This window comes from Natator depressus, chromosome 6 (genome assembly GCF_965152275.1).
Source record: "Natator depressus isolate rNatDep1 chromosome 6, rNatDep2.hap1, whole genome shotgun sequence".
In the NCBI taxonomy this organism is placed as follows: Eukaryota; Metazoa; Chordata; order Testudines; family Cheloniidae; genus Natator; species Natator depressus.
In genome coordinates, this window is record NC_134239.1 from 12,284,930 (window position 1) to 12,312,721 (window position 27,792).

The 27,792-nt window shown below is 62.4% G+C and overlaps 1 protein-coding gene across 1 annotated transcript; it reads left to right on the forward strand.

Annotated features, from left to right (window-relative positions):
* The first annotated feature begins 1,329 nt into the window (after window positions 1-1,329).
* PITPNM1 (phosphatidylinositol transfer protein membrane associated 1) lies at window positions 1,330-27,792 on the forward strand. The gene is made up of 24 exons (XM_074954474.1): window positions 1,330-1,441; window positions 3,849-3,941; window positions 4,153-4,367; window positions 4,856-4,977; window positions 5,549-5,773; window positions 6,353-6,664; window positions 7,415-7,510; window positions 7,833-7,940; window positions 8,753-8,814; window positions 9,287-9,531; window positions 11,545-11,734; window positions 12,064-12,171; window positions 12,712-12,872; window positions 13,350-13,537; window positions 20,059-20,229; window positions 20,680-20,829; window positions 21,794-21,942; window positions 22,118-22,228; window positions 22,681-22,797; window positions 24,866-25,014; window positions 25,313-25,462; window positions 25,638-25,821; window positions 26,258-26,386; window positions 26,687-27,792. Exons 2-24 carry the CDS (start codon window positions 3,864-3,866, stop codon window positions 26,939-26,941), a joined length of 3,675 nt encoding a protein of 1,224 aa, XP_074810575.1. The 5' UTR covers window positions 1,330-1,441; window positions 3,849-3,863; the 3' UTR covers window positions 26,942-27,792.

A 27,792-nucleotide genomic window follows, 5' to 3' on the forward strand; every position in this document is an offset into this window, starting at 1 on the left:
TGAGCCGGGCACTGGTGATGGGCAGGCCCAGTGCATGGCCCAGGCACACGGAGCTGGAGCTGGGCAGGAGGAAGCTGGGGGTGGGCAGGCTTGATGCCTGGTGTCATAGATCCAGAGGGTCTGTGGTAGATGCTAGCTTTTAAACTGTCCTGTGGAGGAAACCTTCAGTGTGCCAGGCCCACAAGGGTTCCCATTCCTCCTGCAGGGCTGGCCATGCAGCCTCATCGCCTCCTGCTTCACCCTGAGAGCTCTACCCAGCATGTCTCACTGAGCCAGACCCCAGGTGGGTCTGGGTGCTGCAGAGGGCTAGAGCCACCAGATTCCTGTGCGCAGGGAGCGGGCTTTGCTTCTGCAGCTGGGACTGACCCCTGGCACAAGGGTGCCTAATTACCCAATCACTGCTCCTGAGCCTTCCCCGCAAGCAGCTGGCATGTGGCACTGAGACAGGAAATGAGCTGGGCTGTGTGCCACAACACGCCTAACAGCAGCGAGGGGTGGGAGTCAGGCTTGAGGGGCAATAGCAGAGCTATGGTGGGGGAGCCAAGGGTTAGGATCGCAGGGGCTGCGGGTCGGGACTGGGGGGGACGGGGGGCAGAGCTGAGAGTGTGGGGCCAGTCCCTGGCTGCGGAATGAAGGATGACAGCTGACCCTTTAAGTGAGTCACACTCGACTCCCGCTCTCTCCCCGCCGCAGTTTATTCCCTTTTGGGGCTTGATGTCATTGGCCTCTGATGTCACAGCTGTTTCCATGGCAACTAGCTGTGATGTCACAGGCAGAGAGGATGGCGTGTTGATTTCTTAAAGAGCCCCACGTGTCGGCTACTTGGAATGTGGGGAGGGGGAGTCCCCCTGCCCCCCTGGGTGCTGTCCCTGCGCTGAGCGAGTCTCCCCCTCACAGGGAGAATCAGAATCCAGCCCAGGCCGGCAGCCAGGGAAGCAGCGACAGCTCCATCACCAGCAACTTAGCCTGGAACAGCTCCCCCTGCCCCCCGCTCCCCCACGGCTCCCTCCTCGGTCCCGCTCCAGCCTGGTCCTCCGCTTCCCCCCGCTCCCCTCCCCTTCCTTCCGCCCCTCAGTTCCCGCCCTGCCTTGCCCTCCCCTGTCCCCTACGGTTTCCTCCTTCCACCCCCAGCCCTCCCCTCGGTCCCCGCCCCGCACGGCTCCCTCCACTCCCCTCCCTTCGATCCCCCCCTCGCGCTCGCTCCGCTCCCCCCGCCCCTCGCTCCCCCCGCACGGAGCCGGCCGCCGGAGGGAGGTGGGGGGCGGCGGTGACGCGGGCAGGCAGCGAGCCGAGCCGAGCCGAGCCGAGCGCAGCGGCCGGGCTGCAGCCGCCGGGCCCCGCGAGATGCTCCACTGCGCGGCGCGGAGGGGGCCGCGCTGCAGCAGCCGCGGGACGGCGAGGGCCCGGCTGGTGCAGTGAGAGCAGCCCGCGCTGCCAGCAGGTGGGACGGGACCGCCAGGGGGCGGCTGCGACCCGGGCGGGAGCGGAGCGCGGGGCCTTGGCCTCCAGGGGGCGCCGACTGCGACATGATCGGAAGGGGGAGGCATGGGGAAGGGACCTTTCCCCTCCAGGGGGCAGCGCCTGCAACCTCACGGGGGGGAATGGAGCAGGGACTAGGGGGCAGCGCCTGCAACCTCACGGGGGGGAATGGAGCAGGGACTAGGGGGCAGCGCCTGCAACCTCACGGGGGGGATGGGCATGGGGCAGGGACTAGGGGGCAGCGCCTGCAACCTCACGGGGGGGGGAATGGAGCAGGGACTAGGGGGCAGCGCCTGCAACCTCACGGGGCAGGGACCTTTCCCCACTAGCGGGCACTGGCTGCAAATTCAGGCGGGAGATGGGGAAGGGACCTTTCCCCTCTAGGGGGCATTGTCTGCAACCTGACCAGGGGCAGGGATGGGACAGGGACCTTTCCTCTCTAGGGGGTGCTGGCTGTGACTTCACCCCAGGGAATGGGGCATGGACCTTTCCCCTCTAGGGGGCGCCAGCTGCAACTTGACTGGGGGTGGGGTGGGGCAGGGACCTTTCCCCTCTAGGGTGCACTGGCTGCAACCTAATCTGGGGGTGGGGGGATGGAGAAGGGACCTTTCCCCTCTAGGGGGCACTGGCTGGAACCTGACCTGGTGGGGGTGGAGGGATGGGGCAGAGACCTTTCCCCTCTAGGGGCTGCTGGCTCTGATCCAGCCCCAGGGCAAGGGCCTGGCTGGCTCAGGGGGTAGCAAATGGGACACTGGGCCTTTCCCCTCTAGGGGAGCTGGCTGGGCATTGTCCCCCAAGAAAAGTCTGGGTGTCCCATTGCTGGGCTCTAGTCAGTAGCTGCCTGTGGTGAAACTGGGAAGAGGGGTTCAGGCTGGGTGGGGAGTGTTGGTATCCCAGACCCACATGTTTGCTGTTGGGGGGAGAAGGATTGGTGGCCTGGGTGGAGTGGAGGGGAAGTTTTGTGCCCAAGCCCGGGTGGGGGGAATGTGGGGCGGGAGGTTTAATGCCCCAGGCGGAGGGGGAGTGAGTGGGGGGGGAGGTTCGGTGCCCCGGGCCCAGGCAGGATCTGTGGGGGGAGGTTTGGTGGCCCGGGTGGGAGGCTTGGTGCCATCGGCCCAGGCAGAGGTGGGCTGTGTGGGGAGGAGGTTTGGTGCCCTGGGGTCATGAAGGGGCTGAGTGGGGGAGGTTTAGTGGCCCAGGCCCAGGCAGGGGCTGTGGGGGTGGGGGAAGTTTGGTGCCCGGGGTGAGGGTTATGGGAGGGAAGATTTAATGGCCCAGGCAAGAGTTCAAGAGGGAGAGAAGGTTTTCTGTCCTGGGCCCAGGTGGGAGTTGTGGGGAAGGGTGAGGTTTGGTGCCCCAGGCCCAGGTGGGAGTTGGGGCAGGGAGGTCTGGTGCCTCAAGCAGGGGCTGTGGGGGAAGGTTTGGGGACCCAGGCCCAGGTGAGGGTTGTGGGGAGGTTGGTGCCCCAGGCAGGAGTTTGAGGGGGGCGGGGAAGGTTTGGGGACCCAGACCCAGGCGAGGGGTGTGTGTGTGGGGGGGGGGGAGGTTTGGTGCCCCAGGCAGGGATTTTTGAGGGGGTGGGGGTGGTTCCCCAGGCAGGGGTTGAGGGAGGGGTTTGGTGTCCTGGGCCCAGGCAGGGGCTGTGCGGGGAGGTTTGGTACCCCGGCTCCAGGTGGGGGGAATGTGCGGAGGGAAGTTTGGTGCCCTAGGCCCAGGCAGGAGTTGTGGGGGGGAAGATCTGGGGCCCCGGACCCAGGCGAGGGTTGTGTGGTGGGGAGAGGTTTGGTGCCCCAGGCAGGGTTTTTAAGGGGAGTTGGTGCACTGGGCCCAGGCAATGGCTGGGTGGGGAGGTTTGGTGGCCTAGGCCCAGGCAGGAGTTGTGTGGGGCAGGTTTGGTGGCCCAGGCCATGGGGCTGCGGTGCCCACACTGCTGTGTTCCCTTGGCTCCGGGAGCAGCCCCCCCCCACCAGCCCTGGGCTGCCAGTAGCATCCAGCTAGTTTGGGGGTTGGAACTGGGCAAGGGCCCAACCTTGCCTGGGTTGGGACCCAGGAGTCCAGACCTGTCCCTTGATGATGCAGAGCTGGGCAGGGTGGATACGAGAGGACCTGACAGCGTGTGTGGGGGAGAGGGGGGTGGAGGGGAGATGGCCCCCCAGCCTGTTGCCCCCCCCTTCCCTGCGCATTGCTATGGAAACGCATCAGGCAGGATGGATTTTTAAACAGGTCACACGGGGATTTGCTTCTGGGTCCCCATCCTGTGGGCCAAGCAGCCAGAAGGGAGGGAGGAGGGTTGGGGCAGGGATGGCCCCCTGGGGCGGAGGTCTGTGCGGGGGGGCAGTGGGGATCTAACTCCTTGCCCCTGTCTACAGGCCCTGCCAGTCACCATGCTCATCAAGGAGTATCACATCCTGCTGCCCATGAGCCTCGAGGAGTACCAGGTGGCCCAGCTCTATATGATCCAGGTGAGGGGAGGGGTGTGTGTGTGGGTTCAGGGCGGGGTGTGTGTGTGGGTGCGGGGCGAGGTCTGTCTGTCTGTCTGGGTGCAGGGTGGACTCTGGGTGGACAGCAGGGACTGGATCTGTCTGTCTGGGAGGGTCGGCACCGGTGGGCAGTTGGGGTGGGACTGGCTCCAGGGCCCAGGTTGGAGCCAATGGGTCAGTGTCTCCCCTCCAGAAGAAGAGCCGGGAGGAATCCAGCGGGGAGGGCAGCGGGGTCGAGATCCTGGCCAACCAGCCCTACAGTGACGGCCCGGGAGGCAGCGGCCAGTACACCCACAAGATCTACCACGTGGGCTCCCACATCCCCAGCTGGTTCCGTGCCCTGCTGCCCAAGGCTGCCCTGCAGGTGGAGGAGGAGTCATGGAATGCCTATCCCTACACACGCACCAGGTGCAGCATGGCGCGGGGTGGGGGAACGACAACAGGGTGTGTGAGGCCAGCTGAGCGGCATGCAGGGTGGAGGGCAGGCAGCTGAGGAGCATTGGAAGCAGTTCAGGGGGCTGCCTCCTTGCCCTGTCCCCTTGCCCCTGCTGTGTGGTTGGTCGGGAGCACTCGTCTTGGAGCCACCCCAAAGTCCCTTGCAGGGCCAGGGGACCGGCACAGAGTAGGGGACAGCCTGCAGCGCTGTGGGGCCCCACCTCATGCTGCACTGATGGCCCCAGGGGGTGGGATGAGGGGTGGGCAAGACCAGGGGAGAAGCTGGGGGTGGGGCTGGTACAGGCCCCAGGGGGTGGGGTGTGGGGAGAGTGAGGCAGAGAGGGAGGTGGGGGGATGGGGCAAGGGCTGGAGCAGGGTGGGGGTGGGGCTGGTCAGAGCTGGGGCAGGGCAGAAGCTGCCCATTTTCACCCCCCTCTTTCCCCATCTCTCCCGTCTCCCAGATACACCTGCCCCTTCGTGGAGAAGTTCTCCATTGAGATTGAGACCTATTACCGGCCCGACTCTGGCAAACAGACCAATGTCTTCAACCTCACGGCAGCCGAGAAGAGGCAGCGGATTCTGGGTAAGCACTGCTCATGGGGACAGCTCCCACGGGGCCCTCCAGCCCCATACTGGGTGGGCCAATCTGTGCCTTCATGCTCAGGGCAACTGGCACCGGTGCTGCTCCACCAAGACGGTGAGCAACAGAGCCAGCCCCCAGGGGAGGAAGCCCGTGAACAGGGCACAGACCTACCTCACAAGTGCCTTAGTTGTACGGGAGCTCAGTGCTGGGGCAAGTCCAGTGGGTGGGGGCTGGAGCCTGGAGAGCTCCCACTCCCTACTTCTGAGTCTGGGGTTTGCTGGAGTGGGGAGAAGGTGTCATCTTGAGCCCTGCCGCCCGAGTGTGCTCTATCCCAGAGTTCTGTGGGGCTGGGAGGGCAGGCATTCTCCCCACTCCTTCACCCACTAATCTCCCTCCCTTCTGTGCACCCCCCCGCACACTGCTCCAACCCCCCGTTCCATTGCTCTGCAACAAAAACATTGGGGAATGGGCCTGGTATTTTCCCTGTCCATGGGGGGCTGCAGCGGGTGAGACCCCTGGCACTGGGGCAGGCAGGTGCCGTGTGTGGGTCCTGACTCCCTGCTACCCCCAGACACCATTGACATTGTGCGGGACCCCATCTCGCCCAATGAGTACAAGGTGGAGGAGGACCCCAAGCTGTATCGCTCAGCAAAGACAGGCCGGGGGCCACTGGGTGACGACTGGCTGGAGGGGGCCGTGGCTGCCGGGCCCCTCATGTGCGCCTACAAGCTGTGCAAGGTGGAGTTCCGGTACTGGGGCATGCAATCCAAGATCGAGCAGTTCATCCACGACGTAGGTGAGCGCTGGCCCCAGTCCCCTGGCTTCCCCGCTCCTTAGCGATGCCCCCCCTCCACCGGTGCTCTCCCTTAGCTGTGCCCCGATGCTGCCCCCTGGTGTAGTCCCCACCCGCCTTAACCTCCAGGCCAGTGTCACTGCCTCCCATACCCAGCACTGCCCCTTAGCATTGTGCCCCCCACCCCCGCCCTCCTAGCATTGGCCCTCCTACTCCTGACCCCCTGGCTTTGCCACCCAGCCCTACCCAGGAAGACCCCCTGATGCTGCTCCCCGTGACTCGCCAGCCTCCTGATATAAGGCGGGGGGACCCAACCAGGGAAGGGGGAGCTGCTCACACAGCCTGCTGGGTCACACTGATGTAGCAGAGCCCTTTTAAGGGGACCCCAATTCCTTGATCCCCACCATGGAATCCCCCCATTGGAGCTGCACATTGGGCCACTCTGGCTCAGGCAGAGGGAGAGCTGGGAGGCCCGGTGGTGGAGGGGTGCTCTGGCGGGGGGGAGCGGCAGGGGAGGGGTGCTCTGGCGGGGGGGAGGGGTGCTCTGGCTGCGCCGCACTCCCCTGCCCCTCCCCCCCCCAGGGCTGCGCAAGGTGATGCTGCGGGCACACCGCCAGGCCTGGTGCTGGCAGGATGAGTGGACGGAGCTGACCATGGAGGACATCCGGCAGCTGGAGGAAGAGACGGCCCGCATGCTGGCCCAGAAGATGGCCAAGTGCACCGAGGCCGAGGAGGCGGCGGCTGCCCCCAGCGCCGAGGACCGGGCCGAGCTGGGCAGTGTCGATGGGCAGGACCGAGCTGAGGGGCAGGGGCCACCCGATGCCTCCCCCGACGACACCTTTGCCAAGCAGTGGTCAACGTCCTCCCGCTCCTCCTACTCCTCCCAGCATGGAGGTGAGGGGGACAGGGCGGGGGTGGGTGCTGGGGGCGTGTGGGGAGTGAGCTGGCAGGGGCAGGAGTGACGGCGAGCAGGATGGGTGGGCTGGTAGGAGGTGGGGGTGCTGCGAAGAGTGGGGTGGAGGCCTTGGCATGGAGCGGGATGGGAGCACTGGCTGGAGGGTTGCAAGGGATGCTGCAAGGAACAGGGCGGGGCTGCTGGCAAGGGCACTGTGGGCAGTTGGGCAGAGCTGGGGGTGATGGGGATGTGGGGCAGGGCTGCTGGGGGGCAGGGCACTCGGGGGGGGAAGGGTGGGGTGCTGGCAGGAGGGCCGGGGGACAGGACGCTCATGGGGGAGCAGTGGGGTCTGCAGAGGTGCTGGGGGCCGGGGTGCTCACGGGGACTGCGTGGTGCTGGCAGAGAGATACTCAGGGGCGCAGGGGGTGGGGGCACTGGTGGGTAGGGGCACTCGGGGGGAGGGGTGGGGTCTGCTGTGCTGAGGGGGACAGAGCTGTGCTGGCAGAGGTGTGGGAGGACAGGTACTCGGGGAAGGGTGGGGTGGGGCGCTAGGGGACAGTGGCACTTGGGGGGATGGGTGGAGGTGCTAGCAGGAGAACTGGGGTACAAAGGCGCTCAGACAGGCGGGTGGGGTTCTGGCAGAGGCACTGGGGGATGGGGCATTCAGGGGGAGGGGTGGGGTGCTGGTGGGAGAGCTGTGGGGCGGGTTCCCCAGTCTCTGGTATCTGACCCCCCATCCCATCCTCTAGGGGGGGTATCGCCCCAGAGTCTCTCAGAGTGGCGCATGCAGAACATCGCACGGGACTCGGAGAACAGCTCAGAGGAGGAATTCTTCGATGCACACGGTACAGAGAGTGGAGGGGAGTGGTTCCCCTTTCCTGGTGGTTGGTGTGCCTGGGGGGAGTCTCCCATTTCTCGGAAAGTATCTCTGCTGGGGGAGTCCCCTATTCCTAGTGGCAGGTGTGCAAGTGGAGTCCTGCATTCCTGGGGGTCTCTCTGCTGGGAGGTCCCCCATTCCTAGGGGTGCATGCCAGGGGGGTCCCCCATTCCCAGGAGCAGGTGCAAACAGAGTCCCCGATTCCCACGGGTGTCTCTCCCGAGGGTCCCTCATTCTTGGGGGGTCTCTTTGGGGAGTGTCTCAGTCTCATGACCCACCCTCCCCCACAGAGGATCTGTCTGACAGTGATGAGGTCTTTGGCAAGGAGATGACCAAGTGGAACTCCAACGACTTGCTGGACACGCTGGACCGGCCAGGAGAGCTGGACGAGGGTCTGGGTAAGCATGGGGCAGGGGGAGGGTCGGGGCAGGGTAAACACGAGACTACTGGGTCAGACCAAAGGTCCATCTAGCCCAGTATCCTGTCCTCCGACAGGGGCCAATGCCAGGTGCCCCAGAGGGAATGAACAGAACAGGTCATCATCAAGTGATCCATCCCCTGTTGCCCATTCCCAGCTTCTGGCAAACAGAGGCTAGGGACACCATTCCTGCCCATCCTGGCTAATAGCCATTGATGGACCTATCCTCCATGAATTTATCTAGTTCTTTGTTGAACCCTGATATAGTCTTGGCCTTCACAACATCCCCTGGCAAGGAGTTCCACAGGTTGACTGTGCGTTGGGTGAAGAAATACTTCCTTTTATTTGTTTTAAACCTGCTGCCTATTAATTTCGTCTGGTGACCCCTAGCTAGTTCTTGTGTTAATAGAAGGAGTAAATACACTTCCTAAAGGACAGGGGAGTGGGAGGGTGGGGGATAGGATAGGGGGACAGGATGGCAGGAGGGTGGGGCAGGACAGTAGGAGGATAGAGCTGTTGAGGGAGGCAGGGCTTCAGGTGGGCAGGGAGGCAGGAGGGTGGGTGTTGGGATAGTGTAGAGGAACAGGGTGGTGTGAAGGTGGCAGGTGGCATGGGGGGAGGGTGGCAAGAGGGTGGGAGGTGGGGGAGTGGGTCAGAGTACAGCAGGGTGAATGCCAGGGCCCCCGTGGTCCACCCAGCACCCCAGGGTAGCGGGGTTAGGATTCAGCAGCTGGGCCTGGCCCGTGGGGCACCTCCCACGCCAGCAGGCTCACCCGGACTTTGTCTGTGCAGGAGATGGAACCAGTGTGGCCAAGCCCAGTGGCAATGGACTGACTGGGGCCAGCTTTGCTGAGGTGTGTGCCCCTTGCCCTGTCCCCAGCCCTACCCCCCACCCCACCCACGGCCCACCTGGTGCTGACTCCAGCCCTGCTACCTGTCTTGTCTCACCTGCCCCAGCCCCTGCCCCACGCCATCTGGTCTGGCCCTCTCCTTGCAACCCAGATGCCAGTTTGCCTTTTCCCCTAGGAATCACCAGCCATGGCCTCCCCTGGCACAGACACCCCCGACCCCAGTGTGGGGCAGAGCTGGCTGCTCACAGTCCAGTGTGCCTAGGGCAGCTGCGTGGGGCCAAGTGGGGGCTCTCTGACCCCAGTCCAGAGCTGCGTAAGCTGGCTAACCTGGTCCTCAGGGACATGCTTCCCAAGTGCCCACTGTGGGCATCATCTTCCCCCTGCACCAAGGGGCACCGTTATCTCCCCTCCCCCCCCCACGAGGGCCACGCCTCCCCGTCCCTGCCTGCCCCACTAACGGCATGTGTCTCCGCAGGGTGGCTCTGTGGAGAGCGTGGCACAGGCCTGCCGAATCCACGCGCTGTTCCTGATCCTGCACAGTGGGAACATCCTGGACCAGGGTGCGGGCGAACCAGGTTCCAAGCAGGCTGATGTGCAGACGCTGGCCTCCACCTTCGATGCTGTCGCCCGCGTGCACTTCCCCGAGGCGCTGGGCCACGTGGCGCTGCGCCTGGTGCCCTGCCCACCCATCTGCGCCACCGCCTACGCCCTGGTCTCCAAGTATGTCCTCCCTCCTGCAGGGGGCAATGCCTGCAGTCAGGACTGGCCCCTGTGCCCCAGTGCGGCGCTAGGGGTGCTCTGCTGCGGGGAGTAGGTTGGGGACTCCATGGGGGCACTCTCCCTCAGCCAGTGCTGGCTCTAGCATGGCACTAGGGGGGCTGCACTCCTGTATCAGCAGATGAGGTGGCTGCTGGGTATGGTGTTGCCCAATCCTTTGGATGGGTGAATAATAATTGCATTGATTGCCAGTTGATACTAATGTAACGAGCTGGGGGTACTAGGGGTCTCGTCCCAGAACCAGGCTCTGCAGAATTAAAACTGACAATTCAATATCTTGTAGGGAACCTCGGGTGAATGGCAAACACTCTCCTGCTGCGGGCAAAGCAAAGTCATGGCGATTTTTAGTCATGCAATCCATAGACAGCAAAACTCCAAACCCCATAGCAGGACACAGTACTAGGGGCCCCTTTGGTGCCATTCCGTGCGTGTGCTCATCTGCTCACGCCCTTCCTTGGGGACCTGGTGGGGAGAGAGAAAGGACCAGCCATGTCCCTGGCCTGCCCAAGGAGTCCGATGGTCCAGACCTCCGACGCCCAAAGGTCGGTGGTAGATAGCCGTGGAGAGCTGAAGGGTCACTTATGGAAAGCTAGCCCCCGCTGCATGGTGGCTTGGCCTATTCTAGAGCCTGGGCAATATCACGAACGTTCGTTCTGATGCCCAGCCTTCGGTGTCCAATCTATCTTCCTCACCCTTGTAATATTGGGGTGACCGTATGCTGTCGGTTAACACATCAGTGCCTTTTAGCTCATTGTCATATAGGTCACCTATTGCGAGGGCCCGACCAAATTCAGGGCCTGTTTTGATCAATTTCATGGTTGTAGGATTTTAAAAATCGTAAATGTCATGATTTCAGCTCTTAAAATCGGAAATTTCACGGTGTTGTAATTGTAGGGGTCCTGACCCAAAAAGGAGTTGTGGGGGGTGTCACAAGATTAGTGTGTGTGGGGGGGGGGTGGTTGTGGTACTGCTACCCTTACTTCTGCACTGCTGCTGGCAGCGGCGCTGCCTGCAGAGCTGAGCGGCTGGAGAGCAGCGGCTGCAGGCCGGGAGCCCAGCTCTGAAGGCAGAGCCACCGCCAGCAGCAGCCCAGAAGTCAGGATGGCCTGGTGTGGTTTTGCCACCCTGACTTCTGGGCTGCTGCCTGCAGAGCCGGGCCCTCAGTCGGCAGCCCCCACTCTCCGGCCGCCCAGCTCCGACGGCAGCAGCGCAGAAGTCAGGGTGGCATGGTATGGCATTGCCACCTTTACTTCTGCCCCGCTCCTAGCGGGGCACCGCCTTCGGAGCTGGGCGCCTTGCCAACAGCCGCCACTCTCTGCCCACCCAGGTCTGACAGCAGCACAGGAGTAAGGGTGGCAATACCGCGGCTCCCCCTAAAATAACCTTGTGACCCCCTGCAACTCCCTTTTGGGGGCAGGACCCCCAATTTGGGAAACGCTGGTCTCCCTCGTGAAATCTGTATAGTACAGGGTAAAGCACACACAAACCCAGAGTTCACGGTTCCTGGCTGTGAATTTGGTAGAGCCTTACCTATTGTTCAGGCACGTGGGTGGTTTGACATCTTCCAGCGATTCTGTCCCAAAATACCCCAGCGCTCCTGCGGTCACCTGGTACTGTTATGACCCAACTCTCTCTCGAGCAAGCTATTCCCAGCTCCCCAAACCTCGGGTAACGGTCAGGCCATTCTCTCTATGCTGAGGGCCATGTTACTCATGCTAACTTGCTTAAGCCAGTGTCTTACAGGACACAGGCCTGTGGGTTCCTTGTGTTCCTGCTGAGCTAAATCACAGGCTCCATGGGCTACAGCGGGTGGTGGTCCTATGGGCGCAGGGCCCTGCCCAGCTGCCTGTGCCATCCCTCAGCTGGCATGGGAGGGGCTGCCTTCCGGCGACGGCATGGAGTATGGGGGTCTCCGGGCAGCAGCCACCTCTCTCACCACTAACCCCTCACCCCCAGCCTCAGCCCCTACAGCCATGATAGGGACAGCTTGTCCAGCAGCCAGGACCACATCCCATTGGCCGCCCTGCCCCTGCTGGCCACGTCCTCCGGGAGCTACCAGCATGCCGTGGCCACCACCATCGCCCGCGCCAACCAGGCCCACAGCGCCTTCCTGCACTCCACTGAGGGCTCCGGCTTCTGTGGCCAGGTCGGGGGGCAGCGCTGGGGGGAGGTGAAGAGGGGCACAGTTGGGAGGAGGGTGGGGCTGAAGCTGTGGGGATCAGGGTGGGGATTGGCTGTGGGGAGTGGGACGGGGGAGTTGTGAGGCTGGGGGTCCCTGGCTGTGGGACTGGAGAAGGGAGCACTCGCTGTGGGGGGCAGAATGGGGGGCACTGTGAAGAGTGGGGGTTGGTGGCTGTGGGGGACGCTGTGGCACGGGGGAGGGGGCAGCGGCTGTGGGGGTCGGGCAGGGCCAAGTGGGCTATGGCTATGGGGCATGGGGTCCCTCCCGGATCTGACGGTCCCTCCCTCCAGCAGGTGGTGCTGATCGGTGACTGTGTTGGGGGCATCCTGGGTTTCGATGCCCTGTGCCAGAGCCGGGCAGGCACTGCGGGGAGCCGGAGCAGCAGCCGCCGGGGCAGCCTGGTGAGTGCCTGGGCCCCTCTTTGCCAAGGGAGCTGGGGTGGCTCTGGCAACCCCTCTGTGGGATCCTCCATTTTCACATCACTCTACACTGCCCCATACCCACCCCCCTGAGCGCTGGAGCCTGCTGGGCTGTCCGTGGCCCCGACCCTTTACATGGTGGGGAGGGAGCAGCAGCTCAGGAAGCCCTGGTCTGGGATAGGGACAAACCTCTGAGAGGTGATGGGGTCCAGGGCACCGAGGGCCTCCTGAGGTGGGGACAATGCCCACGATAGGTGGGGGGCGGCACCGGCCCCGTGGGGCCGGGGTGCCCGCAATGGGGGGGGCGGCACCGGCCCCGTGGGGCCGGGGTGCCCGCAATGGGGGGGGCGGCACCGGCCCCGTGGGGCCGGGGTGCCCGCAATGGGGGGGGCGGCACCGGCCCCGTGGGGCCAGGGGTGCCCGCGGTGGGGTGGGCGGCACCGGCCCCGTGGGGCCAGGGGTGCCCGCGTTGGGTACTGTCCCAGCTGGGTGCTGCTCTCTCACTGCTCACCCACTGCCCAGAACTTGGAGCCGATCTCCCCGGAGCTGGGCAGCAGGAAGGACCCGCTGGCCGAGGGGGCAGGGGGAACGGGACGGGCCAGCCCGGAGCCTGGGGTGCTCCCGCCCCCCCCGGAGCACAGCGACATGGACTCTGTGCGCCAGCAGCACACCTTCCTGTGCAGGTGAGAGCACCCGGGGTGGGGAGGGGGCTGCCCTTGGTGGGTATTGGGGGAAGGGAAGGGGGAGGAGGTCACTGGCAGGACTGGAGCAATGGCTCTGGGCCCCATGGCACGGCTCACCCCAGTCGGGGGGCAGGAGATTGACCGCGTGTGACAGCTGCACCCCAACCCCATGGGAGCAGCACCATGTGGACATGCACAGAACCAGACCCCTGCCCTGGGGCTGGACAGGAGCCGGTGCCCCTGGAGGGGAAAGGCCCCGTGTCCCATTCCCCACTCCCTGAGCCTGCCAGTCCCCCTGCCCTGGGGCTGGACAGGAGCCGGTGCCCCTGGAGGGGAAAGGCCCCGTGTCCCATTCCCCACTCCCTGAGCCTGCCAGTCCCCCTGCCCTGGGGCTGGACAGGAGCCGGTGCCCCTGGAGGGGAAAGGCCCCGTGTCCGTCCCGGTGCCTGCTGGAGCCTGCTCTCCTGTCCTCTCCAGCCTGCAGGCCAGCGTCCCCCAGGGGGAGGGGGAGCTGCGGCCCAGCAGTTACTCCTCGGGCTCAGCGCTGGACGGGGGCGAGGGCACGGCCGCCCGCCTCGACTTCAAGGTGTCCGGCTTCTTCCTGTTCGGCTCGCCGCTGGGGCTGGTGCTAGCGCTGCGCAAGACTGTCATGCCAGCCTTGGATGGTGAGGGTCCCTCGCGCCAGCCTGCCCCGGCCTCTGCACCCCCACAGGCCTCCCCCGGGGCCGACACCAGGCCTCCTCTCTTCCTCCCGCGCTGACCCCCCACGCTTCTCTGGTGCAGGCACTTACCCCTACACACGCACACTGGCGCTCCCCCCGGCACAGACTTCCAGGGGGTTCGATGCCCTGGCTGTTACCCAGCGTGAAGGTAACACAACCCACGGCCGTGCCGGTGTCGGCGTACCTTAGGGCGCCAGGCCCTCGGCTCAGCTTTTTCCAAGGGCGAGGCCTGTGGCTTCAGCCCCTGAGACTGGGCCCTGCTTCTCCCCGGGGGTCCCCAGCGGGTCCACATGAGCTCAGGCCCCTGGCAGAGCAATGGGCCCCACAAGGATCTGCAGGGAGAGAGCACGCCCTCTCCCACAGTCCGCATTTGGCAGGCCCCTGGAGGCCACTTGGGGCCGCGTGAGGAAGCCAAACTTCATCACAGTCCCATTCCCTGCCCTTGCCCAGAGCCTCTGGGGTCCACTGCCCCTGCCCGTGCCCTGGACGGCCACGCTCTGATCATAGCAATGTCGGGCTGGAAGGGGCCTCGAGAGGTCAACTCTGTCCCCTCACACTGAGACAGGCCAGGTAAATCTAGACCATCCCTGACAGCTGGGGTTTGTCCCACCTGCAGGGATGTGGCTGCCCCCCAGCTTGTAAACTGTCCCTCGGAGGAACCCTTGAGTGCAGCAGCCCCCCAGGGGTCCCACCCTTCCTCCAGGGCCGGCCACGCAGCCACACCACCTCCGAGACAGAGCCTCTGGGCTCCAGCCCTCCTGCTCCACCCTGTGAGCTCTGCCTGGCGCATCCCACTGAGCCACACCCCTGTTGCCCCCATTGGGTACCGGCCCCATGACAAATCAGTCCCTGCAGTGCAGATCACTCCTCAAAATACTGCAGAGAATTCCCACTTCGGCACATCAGCCTACTCCAGAGCTTCTCTAGCCCTAGCGTTCGAAAGGCCCGGCTAATACCTAGCCTCGATCTCCCTTGCTGCAGGTTAAACCCATTGCTCCTTGCCCACCTTCTGTGGGTGTGGAGAACAGTCCTGGTTATAACAGCCCTTAGCAGAGTTGAGGAGCATTATCAGGTCCCCCCTCAGTCTTCGTTTCTCAAGCCTGAGCATGTCCAGTTTCTTCAACCTTCGCTCACAGGCCAGCGTTTCTGAACCTTTGACCGTTTTCTCTGGACTCTCTCCAGTTTGTCCACATCTGTCCTGCGTGCAGCGCCCAGAACTGACTGAGCTCTGTTCAGTGAGTCCTGCTGGGATGGACACCTGAGAGAGACTCGTACACACACACACCCCTTAAGCATCTGCAGTGACTGTAAAGACAGCAGGGATTATGAGTCAACTGGAACGCATCATAGCAAAAAGAAAGTTACAGCATTGTGGTTACCCAGAGGCCCAGCCAAGCGGTGTGTCCCCCTTGGCTCCCTCTCTGTCCTCTGTTCAAGTTCCTGGCAGGTCCCAGCTGGCTCCTCCTCCGTCTTTGTTCCCCACCTGGTGAAACAGGGCTGGCTTCCTGCAGAGGGGTGGGCCATCCATTGTCATGAGTTGCTAAGTATGTACTTAGTAAATGTACCAAATCCCGGTGACTGGATATGCCATTGTCTTCACAGACTCTCCATTGAGCTGGGCCAGACCCCAGACAGGTAGGCATCAGTCACACCTGCATCTTGAAGCCCACGCCCTTGCAGACAGTAAACAATCCTCCCCACACCCCAGGTGACAATGCAGCGTATGGGGGAAACTGAGGCACACATAGTATTCATGCAAAATATTTACGGAAAATTCTCCCTCCGTCACACACACACACACCCCAGAATGACATTAGCCATCAGCTGCATCCTGGTGTGGGCTCATATTCAATTTGTGATGCACTGGGAGTCTCTGTCCCTGGTCACAGCTGCGCTGGTTCCACGTCCCCTCGCGTTGGCTGCCAGGCATTCATGGAACCACATCCAGTCGCTGGACCCTCCCTCCTCTTATTGGAGGATAGCTGGGGATAGTGCCTCCAGCAGCACCCCTTCACCGGTCTGGTCCCCAGAGGGGAAAGGCAACCTCTTCACAGCCAGTGTGTTCGGGGCCATCGAGAGTGAGCAGGGAAACTGAGTCACGTATATTATTCACGCAGACGTTATAGATGTTCCTGCATTCTCCATGTTGCACCCTCTTTCCAGGTGACCCCCCCCACCCCAGTGACCAAGGGAAGTTGGACCCTCTCCTTTCAGGACCATGTGTCAGCAGTAACATTCACATTCCCCCTTCACATGACTCTCTTCCAGATTGTCAGACTCCATCTTAACAACTCAGCGTTCAACCCTTTCATTTGCTGTAGCCAGGTGAGACGTGAATGGTCAGTACACACAGTACGCTGCTGCCCAAACAGATTCGGCTGCAGCTTCTTCAGGGCCCACCCACCGGCCAGACCTCCTTTCTCCGGGGTGACATAGCTCTGTCTCCTGGGGTAGTAGTTCCTTGCTCAAGGGTACAATCAGGTGTCTTTCCCCCTTAGCACTGGCCTGCATCAGCACCACACCCAGCCCTGTGTCTGAGGTAACTCATCCTAGTTTCCAAAGTCTGGGTCCATCCGTATTGAGTCTGGGCTTAGAGCCTCCTTCAGTGCACTGCTTGGCCAGACCACCTTGTCCAGCTCCCCCTGCTTGTACAGTTTGGTTATGGGAGTTGCTAGGGCACTAGGGTGGAGCACAAACCTCCAGTAGTGCCCTGCCATCCCAATCAAGGCCTGGGCCTGTTCTTGGTTTGGGGAGCAGCTCAGTCTCTAATCGCCTCCACCTTGGCAGGTCTGGCCTTGTGCTGCTGCTCCCAGGCACGACATCTCTGTGAGCCCCACTTTACACTTGTCCACCTGCACAGTCGCTCCTGCCTCCTTCACTCCTGGGCCATGTGTCACGGAGCCACGGGCTCGGTGCTACATCCCCAGCTTTGGAAGAGTCTCTGGGGGAACCCCTTCAGTGTGCCCACCTCGAGGGACATCTCAGAGGGGGGCCCCCTCGAACCCCCACTATCCCCCATTGCCCAGTCACCAGGGATTAATGCACCTCACCAAGCATTTGCAGTGACGCTCACACAGCGTTGTCAGAACAGTGGGGTTTATTAGTCAGCTGGAACACAGCATAGGAAGCCCTTAGGTTAGCACAGGTTGGTCAGCCCAGGGCCCAGCCAAGCTATAGTGAACCCCAGGGTTCAAGCTCTGTCTCTGAGTCTGACCTTGTTAATCACATCCCAGGCAAGAGCCCTGACTCCTTCCAGCAGCCGACTCTTATCCCCACCTCCCACCTTGTCAGGCCTTTGTTCTCCAGCTGAAGGAGGTCGCTCAGCTTCCCTGCTGAGAGGTGGGGAAATCCATGTCCCTCAGGTTGCTAGGTGTCACAGTCCTGGTGGTTGGCTTTCCATTTTCTTCATAGATTCTCTGTTGATATGGGGTCAGCCTCAGCCAGTCCTTTTTAGTGACCCATCCCAGCTCAGACAGCTAGGCGCTATTCATACCTATGTGTCCTCACCTGCCTGAGAGCAAACAGTTCTTTCATCCTCCCCCTGGGTAGCCTTGCAAAATATGAGGGAAACTGAGACATGGGCAAGATTCATACAAATAGTATAGACAATGCCCACTCTGTCACAACATGTTCCTCCCAAGGTCTGTGAGAGTGAGGGATCGTTCTTCAGGATAGGTTGTAGATCCTTGATGATGCGCTGGAGAGGTTTTAGTTGGGGGCTGTAGGTGGCGGCTAGTGGCTTTCTGTTACTGTCTTTGTTGGGCCTGTCCTGTAGAAGGCGACTTCTGGGTACCCTTCTGGCTCTGTCAATCTGTTTCTTCACCACCCAAATGCAAAAAAAAAAAAAAACCCTTTGAATGCAGGAAGGAGCACTTGGGAATTCCTCCCTGTGGGGTACCCTCAAGCCCTTTCACCCCGCTCTGGGGAAGAGCTGAGAAAGAAAATAAGAAAATTAGCTCTTGCCACCAGCTAATTAATCCCAACTGTGCATACAAAATTATGAGTCTAAATTAACTGTTGCCACTCAAGAAAGAGATCTTGGAGTCACTGTGGATAGTTTTCTGAAAACATCCACTCTATGTGCAGCGACAGTCAAAAAAGCAAACTGAATATTAGGAACCAGTAGGAAAGGAATAGACAGAAAATATAATGCCAGTATATGAATCTATGGTACGTACACACCTTGAATACTGTGCACAGTTCTGGTCTCCCCATCTCAAAAAAGATATATTAGAATTGGAAAAAGTACAGAGAAGGGCAACAAAAATGCTTAGGGGTATGGAACAGCTTCCAAACAAGGAGAGATTAAAAAGATAGGGACTGTTTTGACTAAGGGGAGGATGCTATAGAGGTCTATAAAATCATGAATAGTGTGGAGAAAGTGAATAGGGAAGTGTTATTTACCCCTTCACATAACATAACGTAACCAGGGGTCATCCAATGAAATTAATAAGGAGCAGGTTTGAAACAAACACAAGGAAGTACTTCACACAATGCACTGTCAACCCATGGAACTCATTGCTGGGGATGTTGTGAAGGCCAAAAGCATAAGTGGGTTCAAAAAAGAATGAGATAAGATCATGGAGGGTAGGTCTATCACTGGCTATTAGCCAAGCGAGTCAGAGATGCAACTAAACTTCTGGCCACCAGAATCTGGAACTGGATGACAGGGGATGGATCACAAGGGGGGAGGGATAGCTCAGTGGTTTGAGCATTGGCCTGCTAAACCCAGGGTTGGGAGTTCAATCCTTGAGGGGGCCATTTAGGGATCTGGGGCAAAAATTGGGGATTGGTCCTGCTTTGAGCAGGGGGTTGGACTAGGTGATCTTCTGAGATCCCTTCCAACCCTGATAGCCTATGATAATTGCCCAGTTCTGTTCATTCCCTCTGAAGCATCTGACACCAGTCACTGTCAGAAGATGGGATACTGGGCTAGATGGACCATTGGTCTGACCCAGTGTGGTCGTTCTTATGACCCACAAGCACCAGAGAAAGGTTGACATGAAATTAGCCCCCTGGCTGGTAACTGCCTTGCTGGGGAAGCCTACTGCTCAGGGTAGCGAGTGGTGACAAATGCCACCACCAGAATGTTTTTCTTCCCTGAGCAGGGAGTGGGGGGCTGTGCTGTGGGCCCCATGCCGGCAGCCACCTTCCAAAAAGATTCCTTTAGGGACTGTTCATAATCCCATCGGCCCCTTCCAGTTGGCCGCGTGGCCCAGGAAGGGAGTGAGGCTATGCAGCCCGCCTGAAGGGGGATCCGGTTCACAGGCTGCCTCGGAGGGAAAGGATGCACCTTGAACAGGGTCACCAATCCAGCATCTCTCTCCCAGTGGAGTTGGCCCCCTGAGCTCTCTGCCACACAGCCTTTTGCTTCTCAGGCCTCCATTGCCAGGGCCTGCTTCCCCTGCTGCTCTTTGGCTGCTTGCCCTGCTCAGCCAGCTCCTGCCGCTGCAGCCCCAGACGCCAGCCCTTTGCTTCCAGCTCCAGTTTGGCCTGCTCTAGTTCCTGGGCTGGGGCCACTGCGGCTGTCACTCTTGGCCTCTCACCTCTCCTCTGGGGCGTCTGGGTCTCCATTCCCTGCGGCTGGTGGATTGGGCCGCTCAGAGCCTCGCCTGGGCTGGAACCAGGGTTCTTTGCCAGATGTCCTGGAGGAGGCCTCCCAGTGTCTGCACTGCTCTGCCATCTCCCTCATGGGGAGTCGTTTAGATGTCACTTCTCCTGCCATTTCTTTTTTCATAGATTCCCAGGCCAGAAAAGCCCATTGTGATCAGCTAGTCTGACCTCCTGTCTAGTACAGGCCAGAGACCGGCCCCAAAATAATTCCTAGAACAGAGCTTTTAGAACAAACATCCCATCTTGATTTAAACACTGGAGAACCCACCACGGCCCTTGGCAAATTGTTTTAAGCTTGTTTCTATGGCCGGGGCCACTGAAAGTGGGAAATGACACCCACCACTGCCACCAAGCTGGCACAGATTTCCAGGGTCTCTGCTTTGCCCCAGCCTTTATACAGACACCTCTGGGGTGTCCCCTTTATTGAGCAAGGGCCAGCTCCGTTGCTCCAAGACAGGGCATCTGGCACCCCTGCTTCTCCCCGTGGCTCTCCAACAGAGAGGGGGCCCCCTCATTCCCCTAGGTGCCGATCCCACCCCCTGAAACATTTGTTCCCGCTGCCTTGCTCCACCCCCACCCCCTAGGTGCAGGAGCCTCTCTCCCCTGTTGCGCTCACTCCCCCTGGATTGCTCACATCCCCACTAGGCACAGGGGCTGCTGCCCCCCATCGCTTGCCCCCCTGCATCACTGCTCCCCTCCCCTGCATTGTTCACTCAGTGGGTGACCCTTCCTGCATTGCTTGCTCACCCCGCACTTCCCCCACAACCAAGGTGCAGGGGCTGACCCCTCCCCTGCATAGCTCACTAGCCCCCTCCCCCGGGTGCAGGCCTTTAACCCCCCTGTCCCTGCAGTGGCCCAGATGCGACCGGCCTGCGAGCAGATCTACAACCTGTTCCACGCAGCCGACCCCTGCGCCTCGCGCCTGGAGCCCCTGCTGGCCAAGGCCTTCCACGCCGTGCCCCCCCTGGGCGTGCCTCGCTACCAGAAATACCCGCTGGGCGACGGCACCTCAGCACTGCTGGGTAAGGGCTGGGAACGGGGGGCGGGGACAACAGGATCCCTTTGGGGCAGTCTCATTGGGAGCATGGGGGTCCCCAGGGTCTGGGGGTAATATGGGGTAAAGGGGGGGACAGTGGAGTTTGGGGGTTCCCTCTGGGATGTCCCCTTGGGGTGGGCAAGTGGGGGATGAGACAATGGAGGTTAGGGGTCCCTCAGGGGGGCAGTGAGGGTTAAGGGGGCCCCTCTGGGATGTCCCTCAGGGGAGCAATAGGGGACAGTGGGGTTTGGGGGTCCCCTCTGGGTTGTCAGGGTGGTAGTGGGATACGGGGTCCCCTCTGGGTTGTCTCTCAGGGGGACAGTGAAGATTGGGGGGTCCCCTCTGGGTTGTCTCCCAGGGGACTGTGGGGGGCAGGGTCCCTGGGGTTGCTGTGCTCACCCTGTTCTCTCTCTCTCTCTCTCTCTCCCTGGCTCAGCTGAGGCCCTGCAGACTCATTCCACCCTCTTCCTGGGCGACTTGGAGCTGACAGCTCCCACGACCCCTACCAGCTGTTTTGGAGGCTTCTGGAGAGGCAGCGAGACAGGAGAGCCTCCCGCCCCCTCCAGCACCAGCGAGGTCGTCAAGAGTGAGTGCGACCCCTCCGCCGCCCACCTAGCTCGTTGCGTAGCCTCCCCCCCCCAGCACCAGCAAGAGTGACGTGAGGGAGTCAGGGGGATGGAGCATTGAGGGGGGTACAAGACAGGAGGCTGTGGGATATGGGGTAGGTCTGGGGTGCTGGACTGCAGGGCAGGGTGTGAGGGGTAGGCTGCAGGTCTGGGGTAGGGGGTGTAGGGCAGGAGATGGGGAATAGGGGCAGGTCTGGGGTGGGGGATGCAAGGTGGAAGGGACAGAGTACAGGGCAGGTCTGGGGTGAGGGGTAGGGGGCATCTCAAGTGTGGATGGTGTAGGCCAGGGGATGAGGAGTAGGGGCAGGTCTGAGATGAGGGACACAAGGTGGAAGGGGCAGAGTATGGGGCAGGTCTTGGGTAGGGGGGAGCAGTGCAGAAGGTGAGGGGGTAGGGAACAGGCCTGGGGTGGGGGTACCAGGTGGAAGGAGCGGGGTACAGGGCTTGTCTGGGGAGGGGGTACTGGACAGAGGAAGCGGAGTACAGGGCTGCTCTGGGGTGGGGGTACTGAGTGGAGGGAGTGGGGTACAGGGCTGATCTGGGGATGGGGTACCAGGTGAAAGGAGCGGGGTACAGGCCAGCCTGGGGAGGGGGTACCCGGGAGAAGGAGTGGGGTACAGGCCAGTCTTGGAAGGGGGTACCTGGCAGAGGAAGCAGGGTACAGGGCCGGTCTGGGGAGTGGGTACTGGACCAGTCTGGGGTGGGAGGTACCGGGTGGAGGAAGCGGGGTACAGGCCGGTCTGGGGTGGGAGGTACCGGGCGGAGGAAGCGGGGTACAGGTTGTTTTGGGGAGGGGGTACCGAGCAGAGGAAGCGGGGTACCAGTCCAGTCTCGGGAGGGGATACCAGTCCAGTCTGGAGTGTGGGTACCGGGCAGAAGGACCAGGCCGGGGTACAAGTTCTCCTGACACCGCTCTCCCCGCAGTCCTGGAGCGGTGGTGGGGCCCAAAGCGCATTGATTACTCCCTGTACTGCCCTGACGCGCTGACCGCCTTCCCCACCATCACCCTGCCGCACCTCTTCCACGCCAGCTACTGGGAGTCCTCCGACGTGGTAGCCTTCATCCTGCGCCAGGTGCGCCGGAGGGGTCTGGGAAGGGAGGGGCCGGCGGGCCTGGGGGCAGGGTCGGTGGCACAGAGGGTGTCGGGAGCAGGGTGGGGAGCGTGCAGTGGCTGGGGCCCTGTCGCCGGAGAGGGGCGCGGGCAGTCGCCGTCTGGCGGGGGGCGCTGAGGCCGCGCTGCTATTGCAGGTGATCGAGAAGGAGCGCCCCCAGCTGGCGGAGTGCGAGGAGAGCTCCATCTACAGCCCCGCCATCCCCCGTGAGAAGTGGCAGCGCAAGCGGACACAAGTGAAGATCCGGGTACGCGGCCTCCACCGGCCTGAGGCTGGGGCAGCTGGCCTGTGCCCGAGCAGGGGGCTGCATGGGGGGACCGGGGTCGGGACAGGAGATGGTGCTGCTGGGGTGGGTGGGCTGAGGATAGTCGGGTGAGGGCAGTGGGGGCCCAGGCAGAATGGAGTGGGGCAGGGGCCTGGGGGGCGCGAGCGGAGAGGTGGGGATTGAGTCATTGGGTTTGCGGGCGGGGGTTGTCAGCGGGGTGATGCTGAGTCAGCAGTACTCCATTGGCCCCCACAGCTGGGCTGGGCTCGGCTCCTAGGCCACAGGGCTCTGGACGGGACGCTGGACTCAGCCCCAGCTGTGCTGCCTGAGCTCAGGCAGGCCCCCCTGGGGTGGGGGGCAGAGACCCCAACAGCCCTTGCGGGCGTGGGGGGGGGGGAAGCAGCCGCCACTGACCCCCCTGCCCTGCCCCGCAGAATGTGACGTCCAATCACCGAGCCAGCGACATCATCGTGTGCGAGGGGCGGCCCCAGGTGCTGAGTGGGCGCTTCATGTACGGCCCCCTGGATGTGGTGACGCTGACTGGGGAGAAGGTACCGGCACCGTGAGGGAGAGGCGGGGTCCCACGGGGGAGCTGGGAGTGTGAACCCTGGCACTAGTGCCCTGGGGTGCCATGCAGCTATGGACTCTGTTCCTGGCTCCTTCCCTCTATCAGTCCAAGGCCAGAGCCCTGGGTCTCTCCAGCTGAGTCCTCATGGGCGCCCCGCCGCTGGCCTTCCCAGCTGCTCGGTGCCGATTGGGGTTCTCTATTTGCACCCTCGGTTGGTCTGGGTCGGTTTCGCCCAGGCCTCCGATGACCCATTCCTCCCCACCACACTGGTAGTCATGTGACACAAACACCTCAAGCCTCCTGCTCGCCTCAAGAGCAGATTTCACCCTTCTGCACCCACTGGCCAGCAATGCAAAGTACAGGGGGAAACTGAGGCACACGTCGGCCTCATAAAAACATTAGAAAACTCTCACTTCGTAGCCAATATTCCAGTGGAAGCTAAGAAGAGAACCCCTTTTATTGAGCCCAAGGAGCCTTAGCTACTAATTAACACTGGGCTCTTCTCAGGTCAGCGCTCACCTCGGAGGGCACTTCTCACAGCTGGACGCTCGGTTATTCCCAACCAACCCGTTTATTAGTTGGCCAGAGCCACCTTAGCATACCAGCAGCAGTGCACCACTCGAGCATAGATACAACCACCGTTCCAGCTCTGTCCTGCACAGCCTTGCAAGCGGTACCGTGGGGTTGAGGACGAGCGGTTAGATCAAGGAGCAATGCAGAGCACCCGGGTTTCTTTATAATCATCACTCAGCAATTCTTCCGCCCCGAACACACGGACACTCCTGCCCAGTATTTCACCGGGGAGAAAGGAAGCGCTTGTCTTTCGAGCCCCTCACACTGCTATGGGTGTGGATTGGTCCCAGAGTGGATTGGTTCAATGCTCAGGCCTACAAAGAAGAGCGCGCAAAGCGCGGTGGTTAAATCCAACAGATGGCTGCCCGAGGTGTTGCTAGGGCATGTACACTCAACAAGCCAACCTGCAGATATTTCTGTTAAAGAACAGGGGGGAAATGAAATCTCATCACTTCTTCTTCTCCTGCGAACCCTGGGCTGGGGGCGAGTCGCTCATCTCTTGGTGCTGTGACCGTAGCCGAGGGGAGAGGCTGCCTGCAGAGGGTGCAGCTAGCTCTGGGGTCCCCCTGGGTGACCTCGGTTTTATATGCCACTTTCCAGCTCTGAGTTCCTCTGCTGTCCAGGAGATGGCACTGGTGTGTGACACATTGCAGAGAGCGAGGGGTGTTGCTTTGATTCATGGCCAGGCCTGGTTCATAATGAGCCCAGTGTCCCCTCGCGAGCAATTTCTCTTACTGTTCCAGAGTCCGGTTCTGGTGAGGAGCTGTGCAATTCCTGTCACTCCTAGAGAGCCCCGGTCACCTCCAAAGCACGCACACCACCCCCTGACAGATCCCTGCAGTCTGGTGGGCCCAATGCCCCGGCCCCGGATGATCTCTGAGACCTTTGCTGCCACACCCTTCAGGCTTGTCCCAGGGTCTGAGACGTCCCAGAGAGGAACAAGCCGGAGGGTTGGCGAGGAGAGGGGTGGCTTTGTCTCCCAAGGCAGGCAGCTGCACGCTGGCGTCAGCGAGGGCTAGCTGGTTGAGACTTCTTGGGCTCTCAGGAACATTTTTGGGTCACCCTTCAAGCTGTTCCCAGCTCCTTAAACTTACCTGTTCTCCCCTGGCCCTTGGCTCACGCCTGGGAGCAACTGCTCCTCTCTGTCACCTGGCAGGGGCTCTTAGCTAGACTAAGCGAATTGGACGTCTCATCCATGAGTGAACTAGGGCAGTCTTTGGGGTGAGGGTCTGACAGCAGCTGGGAGATCCCTCGCAGGTATCACTCGACGTTCCTGGGAACGGTGTCATTTAGCTTTAGCCTAATTCTAGACTCAAGAGAGGTAGCTGGGGTCTCCAGACAAGAGGTCTCGGCCGCTCCAAGGGGAAGCTGGACTTTTGGGTGCTGCACAGGGTGATCTCGGATCCCGGGCAGACTGAGGAGCCGTGAGAGCAGTGGCTGTTAAGAGCCAACGTTAACACCTGCGTGGCTCCCGGCAGGTGGACATCTACATCATGACGCAGCCGCTGTCGGGGAAGTGGCTGCACTACGGCACCGAGGTGACAAGCAGCAGCGGGCGCCTGGCCTTCCTCATCCCGCCCGAGAAGGCACTGGGCATTGGCATGTACCCTGTGCGCATGGTGGTCAGGTGAGACCCCCGCCCTGTCTGTGTGCATGTGATCCTGGGGAGAGACGCACTGGGAGTGGGGCTGTACCAGCAGCCTGGCAGGGAGAGCCCTCAGGGGAAGGCCCGGGGAAAGCAGTGTTGGGAAGGGGTGAGGGGAAGCTGTTGGAGCCCAGGGACCCCTCTGGGTAAGGCTTGTGGGAGCCCCCGCCCCCGGCAATGTGTGTGCGGAGGAGGGGGAGATCTGTGTGCAGGGGCGGGGGGCGGTCCTCTGGGCTCCCATGTCCCGCTCGGTCCCTGACGTGCCCCCGCTCCCGTGCAGAGGGGATCACAGCTACGCCGAGGCCTTCCTGACGGTGGTGGCACGCAGCACCGAGGCGGTTGTGTTCAGCATCGACGGCTCCTTCACAGCCAGCGTCTCCATCATGGGCAGCGACCCCAAGGTGCGGGCAGGCGCCGTCGACGTTGTGCGGTAGGTGCCCCCACTGACACCCGCCCCCTCCCCCCTGGGTAACCCTCCCACTCCTGTCCCTACGCCCAGCAACCCCCTACCACCCTGCTAACCACCTTCCCGCTGCTTTCCTCTCAGCTCCTGCCCCCCCCAGCTCCCCACGGCCCCCCGTGATGCTCATGTTGTGTTGCCCCAGGCACTGGCAGGACTCGGGGTACATGATCATCTACGTGACAGGGCGGCCTGACATGCAGAAGCACCGCGTGGTGGCCTGGCTGTCGCAACACAACTTCCCGCATGGCGTCGTCTCCTTCTGCGATGGCCTCACCCACGACCCCCTGCGCCAGAAAGCTGCCTTCCTGCAGAGCCTGCGCACCGAGGTGGGGCCCGCGCCCAGCGCCGCGGGGGACAGGGCACAGCCAGGGCTTGGGAGTGGCGGGGGTCAGGCCAGGCCGGGGCTCAGTCAGTGCCAGGGGGTGGCACAAGGGGGCAGGGTTTGGGGGGGGCTTGGGGGGCACGAGGGGGTGGGGCTCGTGCAGCATGAGGGGTGGGGCTTAGGTGGTGTGAGGGGGTGGGACTTGGGACGGCACGAGGAGGTGGAGCTTGGGGTATGGGGGTGGGACTCAGGTGGTGCTAGGGGGTGGGGCTCTAGTGGCACAAGGGGGCATGGGTCAGGTGGCACGAGGAGGCGGGGCTGAGGGGATGTGGGGGCAGGGCTCAGGTGGTGCTAGGCGGCAGGGCTCGGGCAGCAGGAGTGGGCGGGGCTCGGGTGGTACGAGGAGGTGGGGTGCCAGGCTGAGTACCCATGTGCTGCAGGCAGAGGTCACCATTGTGGCTGGCTATGGCTCCACGAAGGACATCTCGGTCTACAGCTCCCTGGGGCTCTCGCCCACCCAGATCTACATCGTCGGGCGCACCGTCAAGAAGTTCCAGAACCAGTGCCAGGTACGCGGACACCAGGGGGTACAAGTCGCAGTCCCCGGGCAGCGGACTAGCTGGCTCAGGGACTGGGACCTGGGGCCTTTCCCCTCTAGGGGGCGCTGGCTCTGGTCTGGCCCCAGGGCAGGAGACTGGCTGGCTTAGGGGGGTGGGGAATGGGACACGGGAGCCCCTTCCAGAGGGCACAGAGCGCCTGGGCTGAACTGTGGGAGGCAGTGGTGCCCATGGCATGGAGACAGTGGGGGCTGGGCCCCAGTGCTCCCCCGTCCAGCTGCCCCCACGCTCGGTCTGTGTGTCTGTCCGCAGTTCCTGTCCGAGGGCTACGTGGCGCACCTGGCCCAGCTGGAGACGGCATCGCTGGCACATTCGCCCAAGGGGGCACCGCGGCCCACGCTGGGCAAAGGCACCTACGGCTGCCCCGCCCCTGTCGACTTCCTGCGGAAGCAGAGCCAGCTGCTGCGCTCGCGGGGGCAGAGCCAGGCGGAGCGCGAGGGGGGTGCCCCGGCTCCACCCCGCGCCAAGGCCCGCAGCATCAGCCTCAAGCTGGAAAGCGAGGAGTGAGCCCCCCGCGGCTTCCCGGCCTGGAGCACGCGCCATGCCCGCATGAGGGGACGAGGGCGTCCGGCACAGAGAGGGCGCTCCGACGGGACCACGCGCTGCACCGCAGCGCCGGTGCGGGGCAAGAACTGTGCGTGGGGGCCAGAGGAGCCCCCCAGCACTGGGCATGGCCTGCCCCCCATCTCCCTGGGCTCCCCTCCCCCACCCACAGCCCACTGCTCTCTTGGGCATGGCCTGCCTGCCACCCACAACCCCCTGCTCTCCCAGCCCTGGGGTCCCCTCCCCCACCCACAGCCTCCCCTGCTCCCCCAGCCCTGGGCCCAACCCCCCCTCCTCCACCGCTGCTCTGTTGGTGCCCCTCAATCCTGACCCACAGACCTCTGCCAGCCCATCCCTGAGACCCCCTTGTTGCCCATGCTGCTTTCTGGGAGCAAGTGGCTGCCGTGTGGCGGGGTTTCCCAGGGGAAGGGTGAGTCGCTGCTGGGAATTAGGGGGTTGGGGCTCTCCACCCTGCCCCCCATGCAAGGCCTAGTTCTGGCACATTTGCCCCTGGACCCTGCTGTCCCCATCACAGCGACTGGGTGGAAGGGTAGCTGCCCCATCTCTGGGCAGCTCCTGTACCCCACAGCCTGCATGACCCAGCCTCCCTGCACAGAGACCCCACCCATGCACCCAGCCCCGGCTGTGTCCTGTGTGATGCTGGATCCCAGAAGCAGGGCCAGACGGCCTGGGCGTGAGTTTAGGCCATGCACCCCGGCTGGGCACGGTACACCCCCACCCAGGGGCAGGGGGGTTCATTATTTATTTTTGTTGGTGTCGGAGTTAGCGAGGGAGGGGCCAGGCCCAGAGGAGGC